At 36.1% G+C, this 18,449-nt stretch overlaps 1 protein-coding gene and 1 long non-coding RNA gene across 8 annotated transcripts in view; one reads left to right on the top strand and one right to left on the bottom strand.

Moving 5' to 3' along the window:
* LOC139971454 (lysosomal-trafficking regulator-like) overlaps positions 1-18,449 on the top strand; it is an 85,231-nt gene that overhangs the window by 60,319 nt on the left and 6,463 nt on the right. For all 7 annotated transcript variants that reach the window (XM_071977936.1, XM_071977940.1, XM_071977937.1 and 4 more), the window contains 13 exons: positions 4,357-4,481; positions 5,410-5,658; positions 6,442-6,503; positions 7,652-7,710; positions 9,169-9,309; positions 10,862-11,106; positions 12,871-12,937; positions 13,651-13,807; positions 14,592-14,732; positions 15,278-15,495; positions 15,978-16,220; positions 16,813-17,002; positions 17,938-18,074. In XM_071977936.1, the coding sequence (XP_071834037.1) occupies positions 4,357-4,481; positions 5,410-5,658; positions 6,442-6,503; positions 7,652-7,710; positions 9,169-9,309; positions 10,862-11,106; positions 12,871-12,937; positions 13,651-13,807; positions 14,592-14,732; positions 15,278-15,495; positions 15,978-16,220; positions 16,813-17,002; positions 17,938-18,074 (2,034 nt within the window). The remainder of the gene's footprint in view (positions 1-4,356; positions 4,482-5,409; positions 5,659-6,441; positions 6,504-7,651; positions 7,711-9,168; positions 9,310-10,861; positions 11,107-12,870; positions 12,938-13,650; positions 13,808-14,591; positions 14,733-15,277; positions 15,496-15,977; positions 16,221-16,812; positions 17,003-17,937; positions 18,075-18,449) is intronic.
* On the bottom strand, positions 7,719-10,833 carry LOC139971456 (uncharacterized). Its single transcript, XR_011794389.1, has 3 exons — positions 10,715-10,833; positions 9,139-9,337; positions 7,719-7,978 (listed from the first exon to the last, which is right to left on the bottom strand). It is a non-coding gene; the product is annotated as an uncharacterized lncRNA (long non-coding RNA).

Below are 18,449 nucleotides of genomic sequence, written 5' to 3'. Positions count from 1 at the left end.
CCTTTACCATTAGTAAATTGTTGTGAAAGAATGAAGAAAATATTTACATTAGAAAATATCTCATGACAAAATGTGAAAAAAATGTAGTGATACTACAGTAGGTTGGTATTTACCAGTTAACATTTATAACAATAGAGAGGCTATTTGTCTTTCCATGTTTATGTAATAAACATGAGAAAAATATTATTAGAAAGCTGCGATGAAGAAATTATGTTAACAGTCTTAACACAGTATTTGTGAGGATTGAAAAAAATAAGGAATTTGTGTAAAATCGAATATTTAGATACATAACAGTTATAGACGTTATTCTATTTCCCTTTTCTTTGTTCAATTCAGTTTATAACACAATAAAACTTGTAACATTTAAGAGCAAATTGTTAAATTTCAAATAGTTTTGTAAATAAAATTGTGAATCTGTCAGTAACTAAACTGTCATTATTAACAACCTTTTAAAGGGATATCCCGGTACCAGACAATTGAGTAATCCCAGATATTTTCTGTAAGTTGACACCACATTCTTATAGTATTTTGTATTGCGAGGACATGAATTTTGTGAATGCATCTGGCAACAACAGAGTGGGTGATGTCATCACAGCAAGTAAATCTATCTCATTTCTAGTGGCATCTGACAATTGAAGAATAAAACTGAACCTCAGAGCAAAATCACAGAGATTATCATTACCTTTGACTGTTCAAGTTTCTGTATACCATCCTATGTACAAAGAGCCAAGTTGTAGCGCGCTAAGACGATCCTTTAGATAATATACACCATCAAAATGTCTGCTATGTGGTGTTGTTTCTAGTGTGAAATGTGCATGCATGTGTTACAATACTGTATACCGTCCTATATACAATCTATGTTGTGGACTATTATGAAAATCCTTGTCCCACTACGCTATCACAATTTCACATTAATGATTTCTTTTATTGGGATATGTGTATGCATATGTTACAATATACCACCCTATAAACAATTAAAGATCTCCGTTGTGGACTATTAAGACAATCCACGTCCCACTACGCTATCACAATTTCTCAATTATGATTTCTTTAATTGAGAAATGTGTATTGCATGTGTTACAATATACTACCCTATATACAATTAAAGATCTCCGTTGTGTACTATTAAGACAATCCACGTTCCACTATCACAGTTTCTCAATTATAATTTCTTTTATTGGGATATGTGTCTGCAGCATGTATGAAGACCTAGCTAATTTGTTACCCACAATGAGACCATCCTAAAGTATCTACAATGTTGTGTTTAACTTTGAGCTATGCCTGCATCTGGTTTAATTCTTGATCGTTGCATTGTTGCCTCTTTTTGAAACAAAACAGAAAAGAGTATGTCTCTAAAAATGCCTTTCGATAACGAGTGCCAAATATGTTGTAGACAATGGGGTTAACACCACTGTTTATTAAAGGAAAACTTCCGATTACCCAAACAATAATGGGAGAATATTGTCCCAGATATATATATTCTTTAAGAAGAAATTGATTTAAATCATAGAGGAAAACACATGTGAAGAAAATAAAAGTGTTTATGACAGTCATTTTTGTCAAGTTTCGTTGTACCTTTAAATTGTTTGTCCCATGTACTTGACCTACAGTGAGAGGAGTATTCAATTTCCTGTATGTCATTACAGTCAAAGATAGTGAAATGATCATTGTGATGATATCTGTTATAAATATAATATAACCAAGAAGAAATGTTCCTTTTCGGTATCGTAAAGGACACAGATCATATTTTATTGTGACATTTTGGGAACCAAATTGACAAGTGAACAATTCTTCCACTGATATAATATTGAGAGTGCTTCGTGTAATGTTGTAAAATGTGTTGCCACATGATATCAAACAGATTGTAACGGCTACACAGCGAAGTTTATGCCCATTCCCTGATGCTATTGCTGTCTGGATTGGCTTGTGAACAGCTAGGTATCTGTCTAGCAAGATTGCAATGATCAAAAACTCTGACAGAACTTGCAACGTAAAAGGACCAAAAAAGAAAAAAGGATGCAAAGATATCACGTACACACCCATTACACCCAGGAGTAAGGACTGAAAAACATAAGTTAAATAACAAACAGGAAGACAAATATCAACAAATGACAGAGTCATTAAGTAAACACTCAGCGATGTTTTCCTTAAGGAAGACTGTTTACGCATAGTTATCAAGAATAAACAATTAGAAAATATTGCTATGGCTCCAATGATAGCATAAAAAATACAAAACACATGATCTCTGGAGACTTCAGGTTGAACACCTTCGCAGAATCTCTCATAATATGACGAATTGATGAATTCAGAATAATCACTTGTGATGTTGTCGGTATCCTCCATATCTTATTGCTTAGAGTACTGAAATAACTTCTGTACTGCAGACAATAGTCTATATCTGAAATAAGCTGCTGCTTGTTTAGTACACCATCCAAGTGAAGTGCATTAAGTTTAATACTGATTCAGTAATACCTTGAATAGTTTTATTCTCCCAGCGATGTTCATTTCTTTACAAGTTCCTTCAGTTGGTTTATAGCAAGGATAGTCAAATAAACTGTAGACAGAAATGAGAATGCTATAAAGAACAATCCAATATAAAGGTCTTCCTTGACTTGGTCTAGAGTTATGTTTTTGTAGTCGAGATCGTTGTAGCTAAGTTTTGCCTCTGTAATAGGCTCCTAATGTAAGATTGGTGAATTGGTAGGAAATGTTGATTGCTTTGAAGGTTCCTAGCACATCCTGCAGAAAGAATACCACCACGTCTTGGAGAAAGTTTCGACTTTAAAAATCCTTGTGAGATATCATTTGACGATGTTTGGCAAAAATTCCAATTGTTGAAACATCTTGTTTTTTCGAAACCTGGTTTATGTTAAACAATCAAACAGGTAGTTGAGGGTATGAATATATTTAGATTCATGAAATCTCTGTTTGCTCATTGAGTGTTCAAATTTTGTTGATGATAAAAGAAGAAATCTTGCAATGAAAGCTAGTTCTGTATTAACCAGTCATGACGGGTCTCGCTCATTCTCCAAAGATGAAAAACACTACTTTCTGACACTTGTACCAAACTTCGTACCCATAGAGTCCTAAGGCTGGAATCCGGAAGCTAACCAGTAATTACTTAAATCAAGCTGAAAATGAATTTAGCGACTTACAGCAACTCCAAACACACCATTTGATATCCAAGAACTAAGCCACAACTTAAAGTCATTTATTAACTAGTATAAAGGTAAAAGAATGGTGTGAAGAGCTATTTCAGCTTGCCAACAGTTTATACTCTGGAACTATTCAGAGAGAACAGTGGCTCAAAGCAAAGAACTGCTCATATTTTAAATTATTCTTGAATGCTAAAAGTTTTATTACTCTTCTGTCAAGACAACACATGATTTGCAAAATAATTTTAACTAAAGTTCATGGGTATAATGTCTGCTGCTGGCTTTCTGCCCAAAGAAGTTAGCCAATGAAAAATGATTGAAAGAAGAATTAAAAAAAATAGTAATCATTTTTAGAAATACCTGTATCTTTATGTAAAACAATATTGTTTTCAGTTTATTTGTTTTGTCATCAAAGAACTGACTACCAGGAGAACGATCCTTTTGGGGTTTAGCTTTCAAGCATCAATTGTGTTCAAAGTCTTAGTAGACTGGTGCAATGACACATGCCTTACTTTGTGAAAAGCACATCTGTTTTAAGTTATTATATGGGAGTTATTGTAGGGTAGCACAATAATGTTTGGTGCTAACCATTTTCCAAGTAGGTCAAACAATGTATATGTGTGTGTGTTTTGTACATGTGCTTGTGTGGAGAAAAAAGTTTGTCACAGGCTTCCCTAATCTGTACAGATGACAGCATTAGGGACTGTCATATGGTATAGTGCCTCTGCATGGGATAATGTCATAGGGTCAGATACCATAGGTCAATGGTCATAGACCAAATCCATGAAGGATATCTCAGACTCACAGTTGATGTTGAAGGTCACATAACAGTCTGTCCTTTTGGATATGAAGAACATACTCTGCATACTTTACGCATGTAGGAAATTAAATCTTGAAGTTAATTTAGAATGTCAAAGGTCATGAGGTCAATGAAGTTGAAACAATGAGGTAAACCATTTAATACTTCAGACTTGGTCGTTGTATGACGTTATGCTATGAAGATATCATAGCAGTCTGATATAAACCAACGTTTTGGATGCCTTCTGCTGCAACTCTATGGATTGCCTACTTATTATGAATTTTGAAACATTGAGAACAATATATCTATGTCAAGGAAGTGCTTTTATCTGTTACATCCTTCAGAAAAATACATATATTTTTTTTTCTTGAGATAAAAACTGATCCATTTTCCATCTTGTAGGTTGTTGCTTTAAACCAAAACACTCTGCGAGCCAAATTTCTGGACCATTTGAGGGCTCAGATTTCTGCCAATTTGGATGTTAGGACAGCTTGGCAGGACTTGATACATCAAGTCACACACGAGAGGTAAAATGTTGAAAATAATTGAATAAAGCCAGCCGCACCCTGCCCTAACCAGGCGTGACCCTAACTCAACTATTGAACTTGACTGCTGCCATGACCCAGATTTTGAGATTCGTTTATTCCCGTATGCAATATGCTCTAACAAACTGATCCATGCACATTTAACAACTGATGAATGCATGCAATGATAGTTCTCTGACATTATCTGTAAACGACAAAATTACTTTCCTGTGATTAGTCCCAATTTTTAAACCTGTGCAGTCTTAGTCACTTTCCACTGTCATTCAGAATATTACACTACATATTCAAAAGCTTGATCAGTCGTAGTCTCAGGGAACTGTATGGACAGTACCCGACCGTCTGCTATTTTCCACGTAGCGACGGTCGGGTCAGGTCGGGTCGAGTCTGGTCATATTCAGTCAGGCAGTGTGTGCAGCTGGCTTTAATAACAAGTCAAGCTTATCCATGTCGCAGTAAAGCCAGCCTTCTTCCAGGAATGGCAACTTTTGCGGAGGATGATGTTATTTTCAGCAACTTATAATGAGTTTTGTTTTGCTTTGTTTACTTTCTCAGATGTAATGCCTCATCAAAGAGTTGTTCTATATTTTTCCGATTTGAACTTTGTTTTCAGTTTTTTTAGGGAGTGCAACTCTTCGACAAGCCCCTCTGGGTTTTTTTTTTTTTAGTTTTTACTTCCCTCTACTCCATTGTCGCTCCTTTATTATTTTATTTCTGTTTTTGTGTAACTTGTAGTATTTAACGTTGTAGAACAATAAAGTAATCAAGAAAAAAAAAAACTAGCAATTATATACTGTAAGCTTTGTTTTCCTGCAGATTGGTATAGTCAGAAATTTCAATTGAACTTAATTCCCCGTGAAATGTAGGTAGTCATAATTTTAGTATTTAAGTCGGTTTTATTTCCGTATTCAAGAGCCGTGTGGTATCAACAAAACAGTTACCCGAGTTCTTGGCAATTGGATCCGACGGAGGGACCGGGTCGAGTACGTAAGAGACTTCAGAGATGCCACCTGGACATCCCACGGAAGTTTTTCCTTCCTGAGTTTCAAAAAAAGCATGAGGTGATGCCGTCTCAGCCTCTGGCATACCTATTTGATGACCCAGTGAATGCCTCCAGCTCATCTGAGCTAAAGAGAAGGCTACAGATGAACGAGAAGATCAGGTACGTTAAAATATGTATTCTGTAAGTCAAGTAGATGGGAATCCTCTGACATATGTGACCATTATATATTCATCTCCATTAAAATTCATGAATGAATCTTGAGATGGTAGTCGTTGTTGCAGCCTCTGCTAACTCCAGGCTGTGTGAGATGTTGTCCTTTAGATTTGAGTGCATATATCAGACCTAAGGCTACGGTAGATGAATGTTTGATTGGTTTTCTAAGAATATCATTTTTTACCATCACTGAATTTTTTTTTGCCTTTCACAGGTGATATATTTCTTCATTGCAAAGCACTAGAAAGCAGATATTGAAGCAGATATTGAACTAATGATAGTTAGTCTGTGAATGATTGATCTGCTATAGCATTACAAAATGTTACGAAAACTTCTGATCTGTGTTTTTCATATGAAGGAATACTGAGACCATGATATACCATGTGGTTGCCATGTTGAAAACCACTGTTTTAATGAACATATCAACCTTATCAATAAATATGACTGAAAGAAAGTCTAGCAAGGAGAATCATGAAGTAGGGTTAGATAAATCATGTTAAGGGAAAAGTAACAGCAGTTGTTGGTGTAGTCCATGATAATTAATTAAATAAATTAACTCTAATATTTGATAAACACAATGGAACACTGAGTTTTCAAGATGGGTGCTGCTCTGTATGATATATAGATCTATAAATCACATAATATGTTATCATTTTAAAGCAGCATTGTATTTCTAGTCCAGGATTTTACTTACAAAAATTTCATATTGTTTACTTCTCCCATTTTTAGTCGAGCATCTTATTGCACTCAAGTAACACCTGCATCTGAGTTTACAGGAGATCTGTTGCTGGGTAAGTAGTTTACTGGGCTTTCAACCATGCAAATGTTGAAAGGGAGGGGGGAGGGGAGTGGAGTAAGGAGGTGTCAGTTCATTGAAGAAGTAATCAACATTTCATAAACAGTAAGCTTAAATCAAAAGTCATTGCTAGATTGTCCTTTCAGTAGTACATATATATATATATATATATATATATATATATATATATATATATATATATATATATATATATACATATATATATATATATATATATATATATATATATATATATATATATATATATATATATATACATATATATATATATATATATATATATATATGTATATGTATATATATATATATATATATATATATATATATATATATATATATATATATGTATGTATGTGTATATGTATATATATATCTATATATAAATGAAAATCGTAATGAGTTGGAAAATCAAGAACAGTGAAAAAACTTCCAGCCTCCACCGGGATTCGAACCCGGGCCTCCCGCTCTGTACGCAGACACCCTAACCACTAGGCTATGGACGCTGATTGTATGTCCAGAGGTTCGAAACCGGTAAGGAAGGTCGTAATTACACTGTAGGCGTTTGCCACCTGTATCGAACAATACTAGTTCTGTTTTTGGTGACATATTTTGCCTTACTCTAGAGATCAAACATGATGCTAACCAACTCGAAAATCATTTGTGATTCCTAAAGCCGGATCTCGAAAGAGATACTTTGAACAGACTTTATGTTAATGGAATGGAGGTAAACGACAAAGGCAAATGAATATATATAAATGAAAATCGTAATGAGTTGGAAAATCAAGAACAGTGAAAAAACTTCCAGCCTCCATATATATATATATATATATATATATATATATATATATATATATATATATATATATATATATATATATATATTACTCAAAATTACTTTTGTAGGAATGTTACAGAGGTTTTGTTAATATGCATTCACACCACCCCACGTGCCTGCTATCATGCTAAATGTGACAAATTGAACCAGCAATAAAATGAAATGTAGACACTATCCTAAGTTTCACATTTTCTTAGAATGATCACTTTATAAGATTAATAAGATTACTTACATATTCATGAAAGTTGTGATGTTAATTTGCTTTGGGCTTTTGTTCTTTTCTTTAGGAGAAAATGATATGTACTTTGTGTATGAAGAGGCAAGTAATGACGTGAGCAAATTTCAGGTATGTTGACCACTCTATATGAATATTCTCAAGGTACCAGAATATGGTTAAATACATTCAATATGGAAAAGTGACAGTAGTTTATTGTACAAATTTATGGAGAGCTACTCCGCAAGAGCAAAAATATGGGAAAAAAATTTGTAATCACTCTGACACAAAATGTTTGTTACTGCAGAGCCTTGTTTCCTCCTTTTTCTTGCAATAAGATGAACAAATTCATTGAAGTTGGTTCCATAGTCTTGTTTTGCATTTTGTTTTTCATTTTGTCCTGTAAAATGTAAAGAGCAATTATAAATCTTTGTAAGGAAAGAATATTGCACTTTTTTTGGTCATATAATCTGCTAAGGCTTCTGATTGTCTACTTCCTGAAATATTTAAAGGTACAATTGAATGATGACACAAACTGTTTTATGGAGAGATGTCTGAAATTACCACAAAGTTTCAGGGACCTTATTGCTTCAGCATGCGTATGTCTTGAAAGTTTTGTCATATAAATTTGTATGATATCACCTACTTTTTGTGACAATTTATTGTACACATGATAACACAATGGAATAAGTCTTGACTGAATGTTGGTACCAACAGGTGTCATTGCCTTTATTTTTCTTTCTATTTTTCTTTTGATGTTACTTCACTTTTTAGTTTCCTTTTAAGTAAAACTCATTTCTGAAATATGCAATTAAAGTATTACATTTAGTGTTCAAAATTTAACAGAAGAAAGCCACTTTTCAAAGGATTTGAAAGTTTTGCAACTAAATATTTGCAGACTTTTTCCCCCAAAAGAATTGACTTTAATCATGCAGTTGTAATGTTAAAATATAGTGGACCTTGAACAGGGTTTCATGGAGGGTTTTCATGTGTTGGTTTTTGATACTTATATCGCTTCTGAATCAGTTAATAGTTTAAAACTTCCAAGTTTAGAGGCAATTTACAGCTCTGATATTCAAAATTGTTTGCTTTAGGACCCTAATTTTGACCATTATCATCTTGAGGTCTTTACGAATGTTATTGCCTGTGTAGGGGGAAGCTTTCCTCCTACCTTTCAGAACTCTCTGAATGATTAAGGGTGATTAGTTTCAAATTGGTATTTTATTTTATTTTCCAGTTTTTGAAGTAATTTATGTTCATGATTTTTCCAGTTCTTTCCCCACAATTGTTGGCAAATATCTTTTTGGGGTTCTGAAATTTTTTGGGTGATCCTCCTATTTTTTGACAATCCTAAGAAGGGTTTGCAAAACTCCCCCCCCCCCTCCCAACTTTGAAAACCAGGGCTGTGCAGCACCTGTTGGTGGGATATTTATGGCATTGCATATCTTACTTATGTACGGTGCTAACATTTGTATCGCTGCTGAACCAGTTAATAGTTGATGTACAGTCAATGTACGGTACCCTGTTGGTGCCATAGAAATATACTTTTGTATCTTCGACCTGTTTTGTATCTTCAACCTCCATTGATAGAGTGGAGATGTGGCCACCATCTCTTGGCAGTACGATGACATCAAGGAACTTCACACCCGATGGTATCAACTCAGGGACAATGCCATGGAAATCTTCCTCACTAATGGACATACCCTTCTCTTGGCATTTGAGAGCACCGAGGTAAGTTTGACATATTCTCATGGTATTCCTGTAAATAATATGAATGCAAAATGGTTTTTTTTTTTTTAACATTTCATTTAACAACTAGTTTGAAGAAAACAAAGTTCAAAGAGCAATGTTTTCCATGTGCAAGAATTTTCCCTTGAGTATTAAACTGTATTTAAAATGGTAAATCTGTTGAATATATATGCAAGATTGTGCCAGTTAATAAACTCATCGAAAAAGTGTTGAGAATGAGCTTTTTATTGGTCAATAATCTCATCACATGATAATCCCACTAACTATGAAAGCTTCAGTGAGGTATTTCTCATATCTCATAAAAGTTTTTTTTTTTAAAGGCTATCTTCATTTGTATGGAGTTGTTTATAGGATGAACCACAGGTGGCAGAAAGTCTACATGACATATGAATGAAATACTTTCCTAGATCTGTTTAACACAGGGTTGTCCAACCTACGGCCCGCGGGCCACAGTCCGGCCCGCCGCAGGGTTGCGTCCGGCCCGCCAGCGATGCTCTACCTTGCGAAATTTTAGTGAGCAGATTTATTGATAACAATTTGAAGCTATATAATCAATCATTCAAACCTTCTGGGTCCAAAAAACTGCATACAGGTCAGTTTGTGTGACACTCTCTCAGCGAAGGGGGGGGGGGCGGCTGGACTTAATTCATCTGTTCTATCAGGTGGGAAAATAAATCAGTGCGCTCCGCGTGCAGTGCTCACATTTTGTTGCTTTGGGCTTCGGGCAAAAAATCGAAAAATCGAGCGTAGGGTTCATGCGGCCCCCTCCTTCATCATAATCATTCCATGTGGCCCTCCTCTGCAAAAGGTTGGACAACCCTGGTTTAACATGTGGCCGCATCTTGAGTTTATCATTATGTTATTATTATTTTTTTTTTTTTTATAGTTTAACAAAATCTAAACTGGACGTCAAGAAAATATAACATTATTTTGTCAGGGTGTGTTTGTGGGTGAAGTTATTACGTGAGAGGTTGGCTTTTTTTTATCTTCTTTTTTTATGTGTTACCAATATCTCAAAAACAAAGTCTGTTTATACTGCTAAACTTGTTTATTGATTTGACATGTTTATGGACTGTTTGCTAGGAACATCACACATATTATGCAGTCTAGGTTGCACAGATAAATTCATCTGTAGGAAATTTGAGATCTTCCACATTGAATAACAGAGGGCTTTGCATATTTTTCAGAAATACCAACTCACTCACATCTCATCTTCCATGATGAGAATTTTACTTGCAAGAGCCATTGCTAATAAATTTGTTGATTTCAGATGCCTGAACCAAATATTTGATCTTCATTTCTCTGCAAAACTTATGTAATGGGGTTAAGGATTTCACCCCTTCATGTAGAATGAAATCGTCCCAACAGTTTTAAGAATGGTTATTACCTTGTCTTAAGTTGGACATTCTCTTGGTTTTGAAGAAATGAACACGTCACCTTTTTGTCTCATTTGACTAGAAATATAGTGAATAGAACATCGTCATTCTTTGGCGGCATACTCAAACATTTTACTTTCTGTGTTGGATTGTATTAGGAGCGTAGTGCAATGTACAAGTCCATGAGGGAGAGGGATCTGCCTAATCTCTTAGAAGTGGACGACATCTCAACCATAACCAGGGCTTGGTGTGGTAGACAGATGACTAACTTTGAATATCTCATGCAGCTGAACAAACTAGCCGGGAGATCATTCAACGACCTGATGCAGTATCCCGTCTTCCCGTTCGTTCTCGCGGAATATACGACCAATGAGCTGGATTTGAACAGCCATGACATTTACAGGTTGGTTCTGGTTTATGACTGGAGTGAGCTAGAAACAGCAGCGTAATTTGTAATCATTTCATCAAATTTTTTGAAAGTATTTGGCTTTTGCTCATGATGAAAGTGGATCTTTTGGTTTAGATGTGCCACACATTACTGCACACAAATTGGTTGAATGTAAGTTTGGTGAAACTGTATTTATTTTTTGATATTTATTTTTTCATTGTGAGATCAACTGGTCAAGTTTCCTTTTCAAACAATCAATGACATTTTGCAAGCTGATATTATTGGGATTTTATTTAATTTGTGCCTGTTTAATGTTGAATGTACACTGTGATACTCGCTCCGTGAGCGGTTGGAGTCAGATTTGTCAGAGTTGCCGTGTATAATGCTGCCATAGCTGTACCGTTTAATGGTATGACAGGGTATTACTTCCTTTGACATAGCTGTACCGTTTAATACTGTAGTCAGTAATGGTATGACAGTGTTTTACTTCCTTTGACATAGCTGTACCGTTTAATACTGTAGTCAGTAATGGTATGACAGTGTATTACTTCCTTTGACATAGCTGTACCGTTTAATACTGTTGTCAGTAATGGTATGACAGTGTATTACTTCCTTTGACATAGCTGTACCGTTTAATACTGTAGTCAGTAATGGTATGACAGGGTATTACTTCCTTTGACATAGCTGTACCGTTTAATACTGTAGTCAGTAATGTCAGGGTATTACTTTCTTTGACATAGCTGTACCGTTTAATACTGTAGTCAGTAATGGTATGACAGTGTTTTACTTCCTTTGACATAGCTGTACCATTTAATACTGTAGTCAGTAATGGTGTGACAGTGTATTACTTCCTTTGACATAGCTGTACCGTTTAATACTGTAGTCAGTAATGGTATGACAGTGTATTACTTCCTTTGACATAGCTGTACCGTTTAATACTGTAGTCAGTAATGGTGTGACAGTGTATTACTTCCTTTGACATAGCTGTACCGTTTAATACTGTAGTCAGTAATGTCAGGGTATTACTTTCTTTGACATAGCTGTACCGTTTAATACTGTAGTCAGTAATGGTATGACAGTGTTTTACTTCCTTTGACATAGCTGTACCATTTAATACTGTAGTCAGTAATGGTGTGACAGTGTATTACTTCCTTTGACATAGCTGTACCGTTTAATACTGTTGTCAGTAATGGTATGACAGTGTATTACTTCCTTTGACATAGCTGTACCGTTTAATACTGTAGTCAGTAATGGTACGACAGTGTATTACTTCCTTTGACATAGCTGTACCGTTTAATACTGTGGTCAGTAATGGTATGACAGTGTATTACTTTCTTTGACATAGCTGTACCGTTTAATACTGTGGTCAGTAATGGTATGACAGTGTATTACTTTCTTTGACATAGCTGTACCGTTTAATACTGTGGTCAGTAATGGTATGACAGTGTATTACTTCCTTTGACATAGCTGTACCGTTTAATACTGTAGTCAGTAATGGTATGACAGTGTATTACTTCCTTTGACATAGCTGTACCGTTTAATACTGTAGTCAGTAATGGTATGACAGTGTATTACTTCCTTTGACATAGCTGTACCGTTTAATACTGTAGTCAGTAATGGTATGACAGTGTATTACATCCTTTGACATAGCTGTACCGTTTAATACTGTAGTCAGTAATGGTATGACAGTGTATTACTTCCTTTGACATAGCTGTACCGTTTAATACTGTAGTCAGTAGTGGTATGACAGTGTATTACTTCCTTTTCACATATTTTCAGGGATTTATCAAAGCCAGTGGCTGTTCAACTGAAAGAAATGGAAGAAAGATATAAAAGGAATTATCAGGTTAGTGTGACAGAGAAAAGCAATTAGGAATGGCAGAGGTAAGTCTACCATAGAACAATTTTTCTGATATTGTACAGCAAAATTATGTTAAGGTCTGCAATTGAAGTCGCTACACAAATTTATGGAGATATGTATAGCTTTTTTTTTCACAGAGAACAGTTGTGTCGAAAATATCGATGGAAAAATGAAATTAGAAATATAAAACTTGCTGCTCAGAATATGAACACTAAAGTGTTTTCTGATCCATGATGTAGGAATAGGTTTCATTCATGTAAAAGATTTAATATCTCCAATTATCTTTGTACATGATATGCCACAAGTTTAACATTGTTATAATGTTATTATACAACGTTTAAGCCCTTAACATATACTGATTATTTTGTACACCATGAGTATCCCACTAATTGTTTGTTGTGTCCTAGGAACTTTATTATTTTTTAAACTCTAAAAGGTAAGACTTTGCTAGGCAGATGATAGAGATTCTTGTGGAACAGAAGCCACCCGACCATGAGACCATATACAGTTTTTAGCCATCTAAAAGCCCTACCAGCAATGTCCCATCCCCCTCTGTTTATTCCCCTGTCTCTCCTCCTTCCTCCCACTCCTCCTTCCTCCCTCCCTTCCTATGTACCACAGTCTTGTTTTTTTTTCAGTTTCTGTTTGATCCACCACCTACTTTTAACTCACCATTTTGCATAATTCTTTTTGGACAGATTTTAAAGGAAGAGTATGAGAGAGATGCGGGTCATAATGAGAGCACCCTAACCATGAAGCCATACCACTATGGTTCCCATTACTCCAACAGTGGTATCACTCTTCAATATCTTGTGCGTCTTCCTCCGTTCACCGGCATGTTCATGCAGTATCAAGGTAAGTAAACCCCATAATGCTGTCTATATTGAGACATAACACTGTAATGCTGTCTATATCGAGACATAACCCCGTAATGCTGTCTATATCGAGACTTAGTCCCGTAATGCTGCCTGTATCGAGACCTAACCCCGTAATGTTGTCTATATCGAGACCTAACCCCATAATGCTGTCTATATCGAGACCTAACACCGTAAATGCTGTCTATATCGAGACCTGACCCCGTAATGCTTTTATATCGAGACCTAACACCGTAATGCTGTCTATATAGAGACATAAGCCGCAATGCTGTCTATATCGAGACCTTACACCGTAATGCTGTCATGAGACCTTACACCGTAATGCTGTCTATATGGAGACATAACCCCGTAATGCTGTCTTTATCCAGACCTTACACCGTAATGCTGTCTATATCGAGACATAACCCCGTAAAGCTGTCTATATCGAGACCTAACACCGTTATGCTGTCTATATCGAGAAGTAACCCTGTAATGCTGTCTGTATCGAGTTGAATTCTTGTCTTTAATTCACTATTACAGTTGTAATGTAAATAATTTGATACAAATTGCTAACTACTATTAGGCAAACCAGTTTTATGGTGTGAAGGTGATATCATTGTAAATGAAGACAGTGATAAAGGGAAGCAAGAAACAATAGAATTATCAAGAGTGACTTTTGTCATATTTAGTGAATTTCTGATAAAGATCCCCAAAATATAGTCAACTTTGTAACTTTCTATTTATTAGCTTTTTTCATTTTTTTTTTCATTTTTCATCAACTGCAGACAACAGCTTTGATCTTCCAGATCGCACCTTCCATTGTGTCAATACCAGCTGGAAGTTATCCTCCTTCCAATCAACTTCAGATGTCAAAGAGCTAATTTCAGAATTTTTCTTCACTCCAGAGTTTTTAATTAACTCAGAAGGCAAGCCTTTATTAAATCTTAAACGATTTAAATAGCAGTTCAAATTTTGTCACCATTTTGACATGATGGACATTTCTTTGTTGCAAGAATTCATTCTCAGGAGCAGGTTCTACCTTGCATTATGTTTCCCCCCCTCCTGCTTTGTAAAGATTTTTCCTTCATACTAGTTTTGTCAAGTTGACAGAATGATTTGATGTTCTCCTTTGTATGTCTATCTGGGAATGATTTGTTTCTTTGAAATAAGCTAGCATTTCCCATTTCTTGCCTCATCCTTCTACCCAGTCATGTTAGAATATGTTATGACAGTTCTCCATTTGAAAATGTTATACCCATGAATTGTACAGTAAGTGAGCATTGAAAACAAGTATTTGTTCATTACTTTCATGATGATTAAAATAACGTTATTGCCACAAATTTCCTGTTCCTTCGCATTCCATCTCATACGATGACCACGAAACAAGAAGTGTCTTGATATAACCGCTATCTTGCCTAGCGTTCTCGTTAGTGTGCTTTCAACCTAACATTCACCTTCTTACTCGCCCCAGGGTTCAACTACGGCAAGAAACAAAATGGAGAGAAAGTAAACGATGTAGTCCTTCCTCGCTGGGCTAGAGATAACCCTCACCTCTTCATTGAGATCCACAAGCAGGCCCTGGAGTCACCTCACGTCTCCCAGCATCTCCATGCATGGATAGACCTCGTCTTTGGTTACAAGCAGACGGGTCATGCAGCCGTGGATGCCATCAGCGTTTACCATCCTGCAGTAAGTGGATCATTGAAGCAAGTTAGAGAATGAAATCAAACAGAAACAGACACATATAACAAATTACAAAAGGAGAACAAAAATAAGAAGAAGAATATACCCATGTATTTTTTGTTTCTTGCATGTCTTGCAAGAAAGATATCGCTGCAGGGCTATGAAAAAAAGAAGAAAAAAGTTCATTGCAAGCAAAGAAAAAGATATGTATATTGTATGTTCAGGCCCTTGGGGATTTTTAAGTTCAGTGAAACCGAAGGAAAAGAAAAACTGATTGTTGTCTAGTCAGGTATACAGTTTATATTACTATGCTCATATTATTCATCTGCTAAGCAGGATTAAGGAGGCAGGATTTGCTAAGTTTGTCTATCTTCCTCATCAGTCAGTCAATGTCCTCTCCTTTCTATTCGCTCGTCATTCTTCTTGCACTCTCATTAAACCATGAAGTGTGCAATGAGTCAATGTTGACTTTTCCGTCTGTTCGATAGACTTACTTTGGCACAGATACGTCCGCCATCGCTGATCCAGTCAGAAGGCAGGCGGTGGAGACGATGATCAAGACCTATGGACAAACGCCCAAGCAATTATTCCATGCTCCCCATCCCACACGGCTGGAACTGGAAGCCATCCCTATCACAGTATCTGCTGCATCCAGTGCTCTGATATCACAGTTTACTAACAAAGCTGTGGGTGGCAAAGCAGGAATCATGATGGGTATCGAACCTTCCAGAGTGAGTTGCCTAAAATTGTATATGCATTAAGGTATTTATTTCTCTTGAGTGATGGGGAGGGGGGAGTGGGGTAGGACAGAGGGTAGAGTGGGAGGAGATTTGAGGGGAGGTGGTGTTGTCTGGAGTGTTGTCTGGTGGTGTTGTCTGAAGTATGGATAATGTGTTGTCTGGTGGTGTTGTCTGTGTGTTGTCTGTGTTGTCTGTGTTGTCTGTGTTGTCTGGTGTTGTCTGTGTTGTCTGTGTTGTCTGGTGGTGTTGTCTGAAGTATGGATAATGTAGAAACGGAAATGGATAAGGAGGTTGCAGAATAGATATAAATATTTGCTTTGATCACAAGTCAGATTGATGTCATGTTAAAATTTGTCCGCCATCAATATCGAGGATCAATTTCTAGAAGCAATTGAGCAGTTCCCATGATATGAATTATAATTAAATGACTGAGCAGTCTTGATTCTTTAATACTTCCAGAAGGTTCTAGTATTTATATTCTGGTCCATCAAAATGCATAGAATCCACACCACTTACTTAGCAGTCATCATTCTCTAATACTTCCAGAAGGTTCTAGTATTTTGCTTACAATTCTTCCCTCTAGGAACCGCTGCGCCATATACGAGGAATGCAGTGGGGCTCATACGTGGGATCACTGGCGGCACCGGAGCCCATGGTGAAGTGGCAACAGGGGTACACCACCCCACCATCATCCTTAGTAGCTCTACCAACTGGGAGTGTCTGTGCCTTGTCTAAGAATCAGTGTCTCTTGGTCATGTTCGGTAAAGAAAGAGGTAATAAGAAGCCATTCATACCGTAACCTGTTGTACGAATCTAATGAATGTGTCAGGTTTGAAAAGGTGTAAAGGAGTCCTTAAGGGTTGTTCCTGGTTATCATGTGGGACATGAACAGTGGAATATGGAATGATGGCTTGTTGCAGACATGCTACAGTTGCTACCAAGGGTCTCCTGACCAGGCCAGTGAGATAAATGCATCTTAGCAAAAAAAAGTGTGCATTATAGTTATCTGTATTTTATGTCAATGTGTTTTAGCTCAGTCTTAGACCCCATTAAGTTCTATAAACTTCCACAAATCATCATATATGATCAAAAATTTTAAAGTCTTTCTTAATATCATCTTCAGCCTACACCGCCTCACCATTTAATTTCGGAATATGGCTGTCTTCAAATGTCTGAAAGTAACTACAAACACCAGGAAAACGTTTGCTAAGTTTTTACTCACTAAAAAGACAAGAAATGTAAAACCTAATCACATAAATAGTTAGATACTAAGAGGTTTTCCAGCTTTCATCTGTGTATTGTAAATGTCATTTCATCTGTAAGAACCAGAGTAGAGAAATTAATATAAAGAGAAAGATCAGTTCCTGAAGCAGAGGGTGACTAACATTACATTTACAGACCACAACAAACAAAACTTCACGTTTACAAGGTACTTCACACTTTATTTAATATTGCACTTAGGCATAAATTTAAAGTATTTATCGGGAGAAATGTATTTCCACAAACAAGTCCTTCACAAACATGAAACATTTTTATTTTTTATTTTATGGAGCAAAGATACCGATACCTCTTGTACTGAAGAGGACTACTTTAAGTTGTGTTGTACCTTTAATTCAAATCTTGAAAGTATCCATAACGATAGGTCGAAGGTGTGAGAGATGCACCTACTGTTGTATTTTAATTGATCAATACTGTTGTTCTGTTGTAGGTATCAATAGTATGCAAGTGGTCAACATCAGATGGTCAGCGGTTCTTACTTGGGGTTACCCAGATGGTATCCTGAGGTTGAAGCACAGACAAAAACAGCCCTCCATCAATCTCATCCAATCAGAGGCACATCAACAGGTAACCTACATACATATTATTTATCCAAGATGTGTCTTTTGGAAAGTTATGGGAAGAAATGGTACCACAAGGGACCCTGAAATTGTGATGTTGTTCCATGACCGAGGGCTCTTAAATAGAATACCTATTCATCTGGTTTCCAGAAGGTTTCTTTCATGGTTAAATGACTGTCAAGAATGTTTTCTCATTCTCAAAGGACTGCATCATTTGATCAAAATATTCAATTTGTGCTTTTGCACAATATTAGAAGATGTCGCATGTTTGATCAAGGCCCAAGTCGTCATAGTTTGTTTATGCTTGATATGAAGGGGGGAAAAAATTAAGCAAAGAAACTTGGAGTAAATTCTAACATGTCGCTGTGATTAAAGCAGAATT

This window comes from Apostichopus japonicus, chromosome 8 (genome assembly GCF_037975245.1).
Source record: "Apostichopus japonicus isolate 1M-3 chromosome 8, ASM3797524v1, whole genome shotgun sequence".
NCBI classification, from domain to species: Eukaryota; Metazoa; Echinodermata; class Holothuroidea; order Aspidochirotida; family Stichopodidae; genus Apostichopus; species Apostichopus japonicus.
Note: the sequence above shows the minus strand (reverse complement) of the source record. Positions and strands in the feature narration are given on the sequence as shown.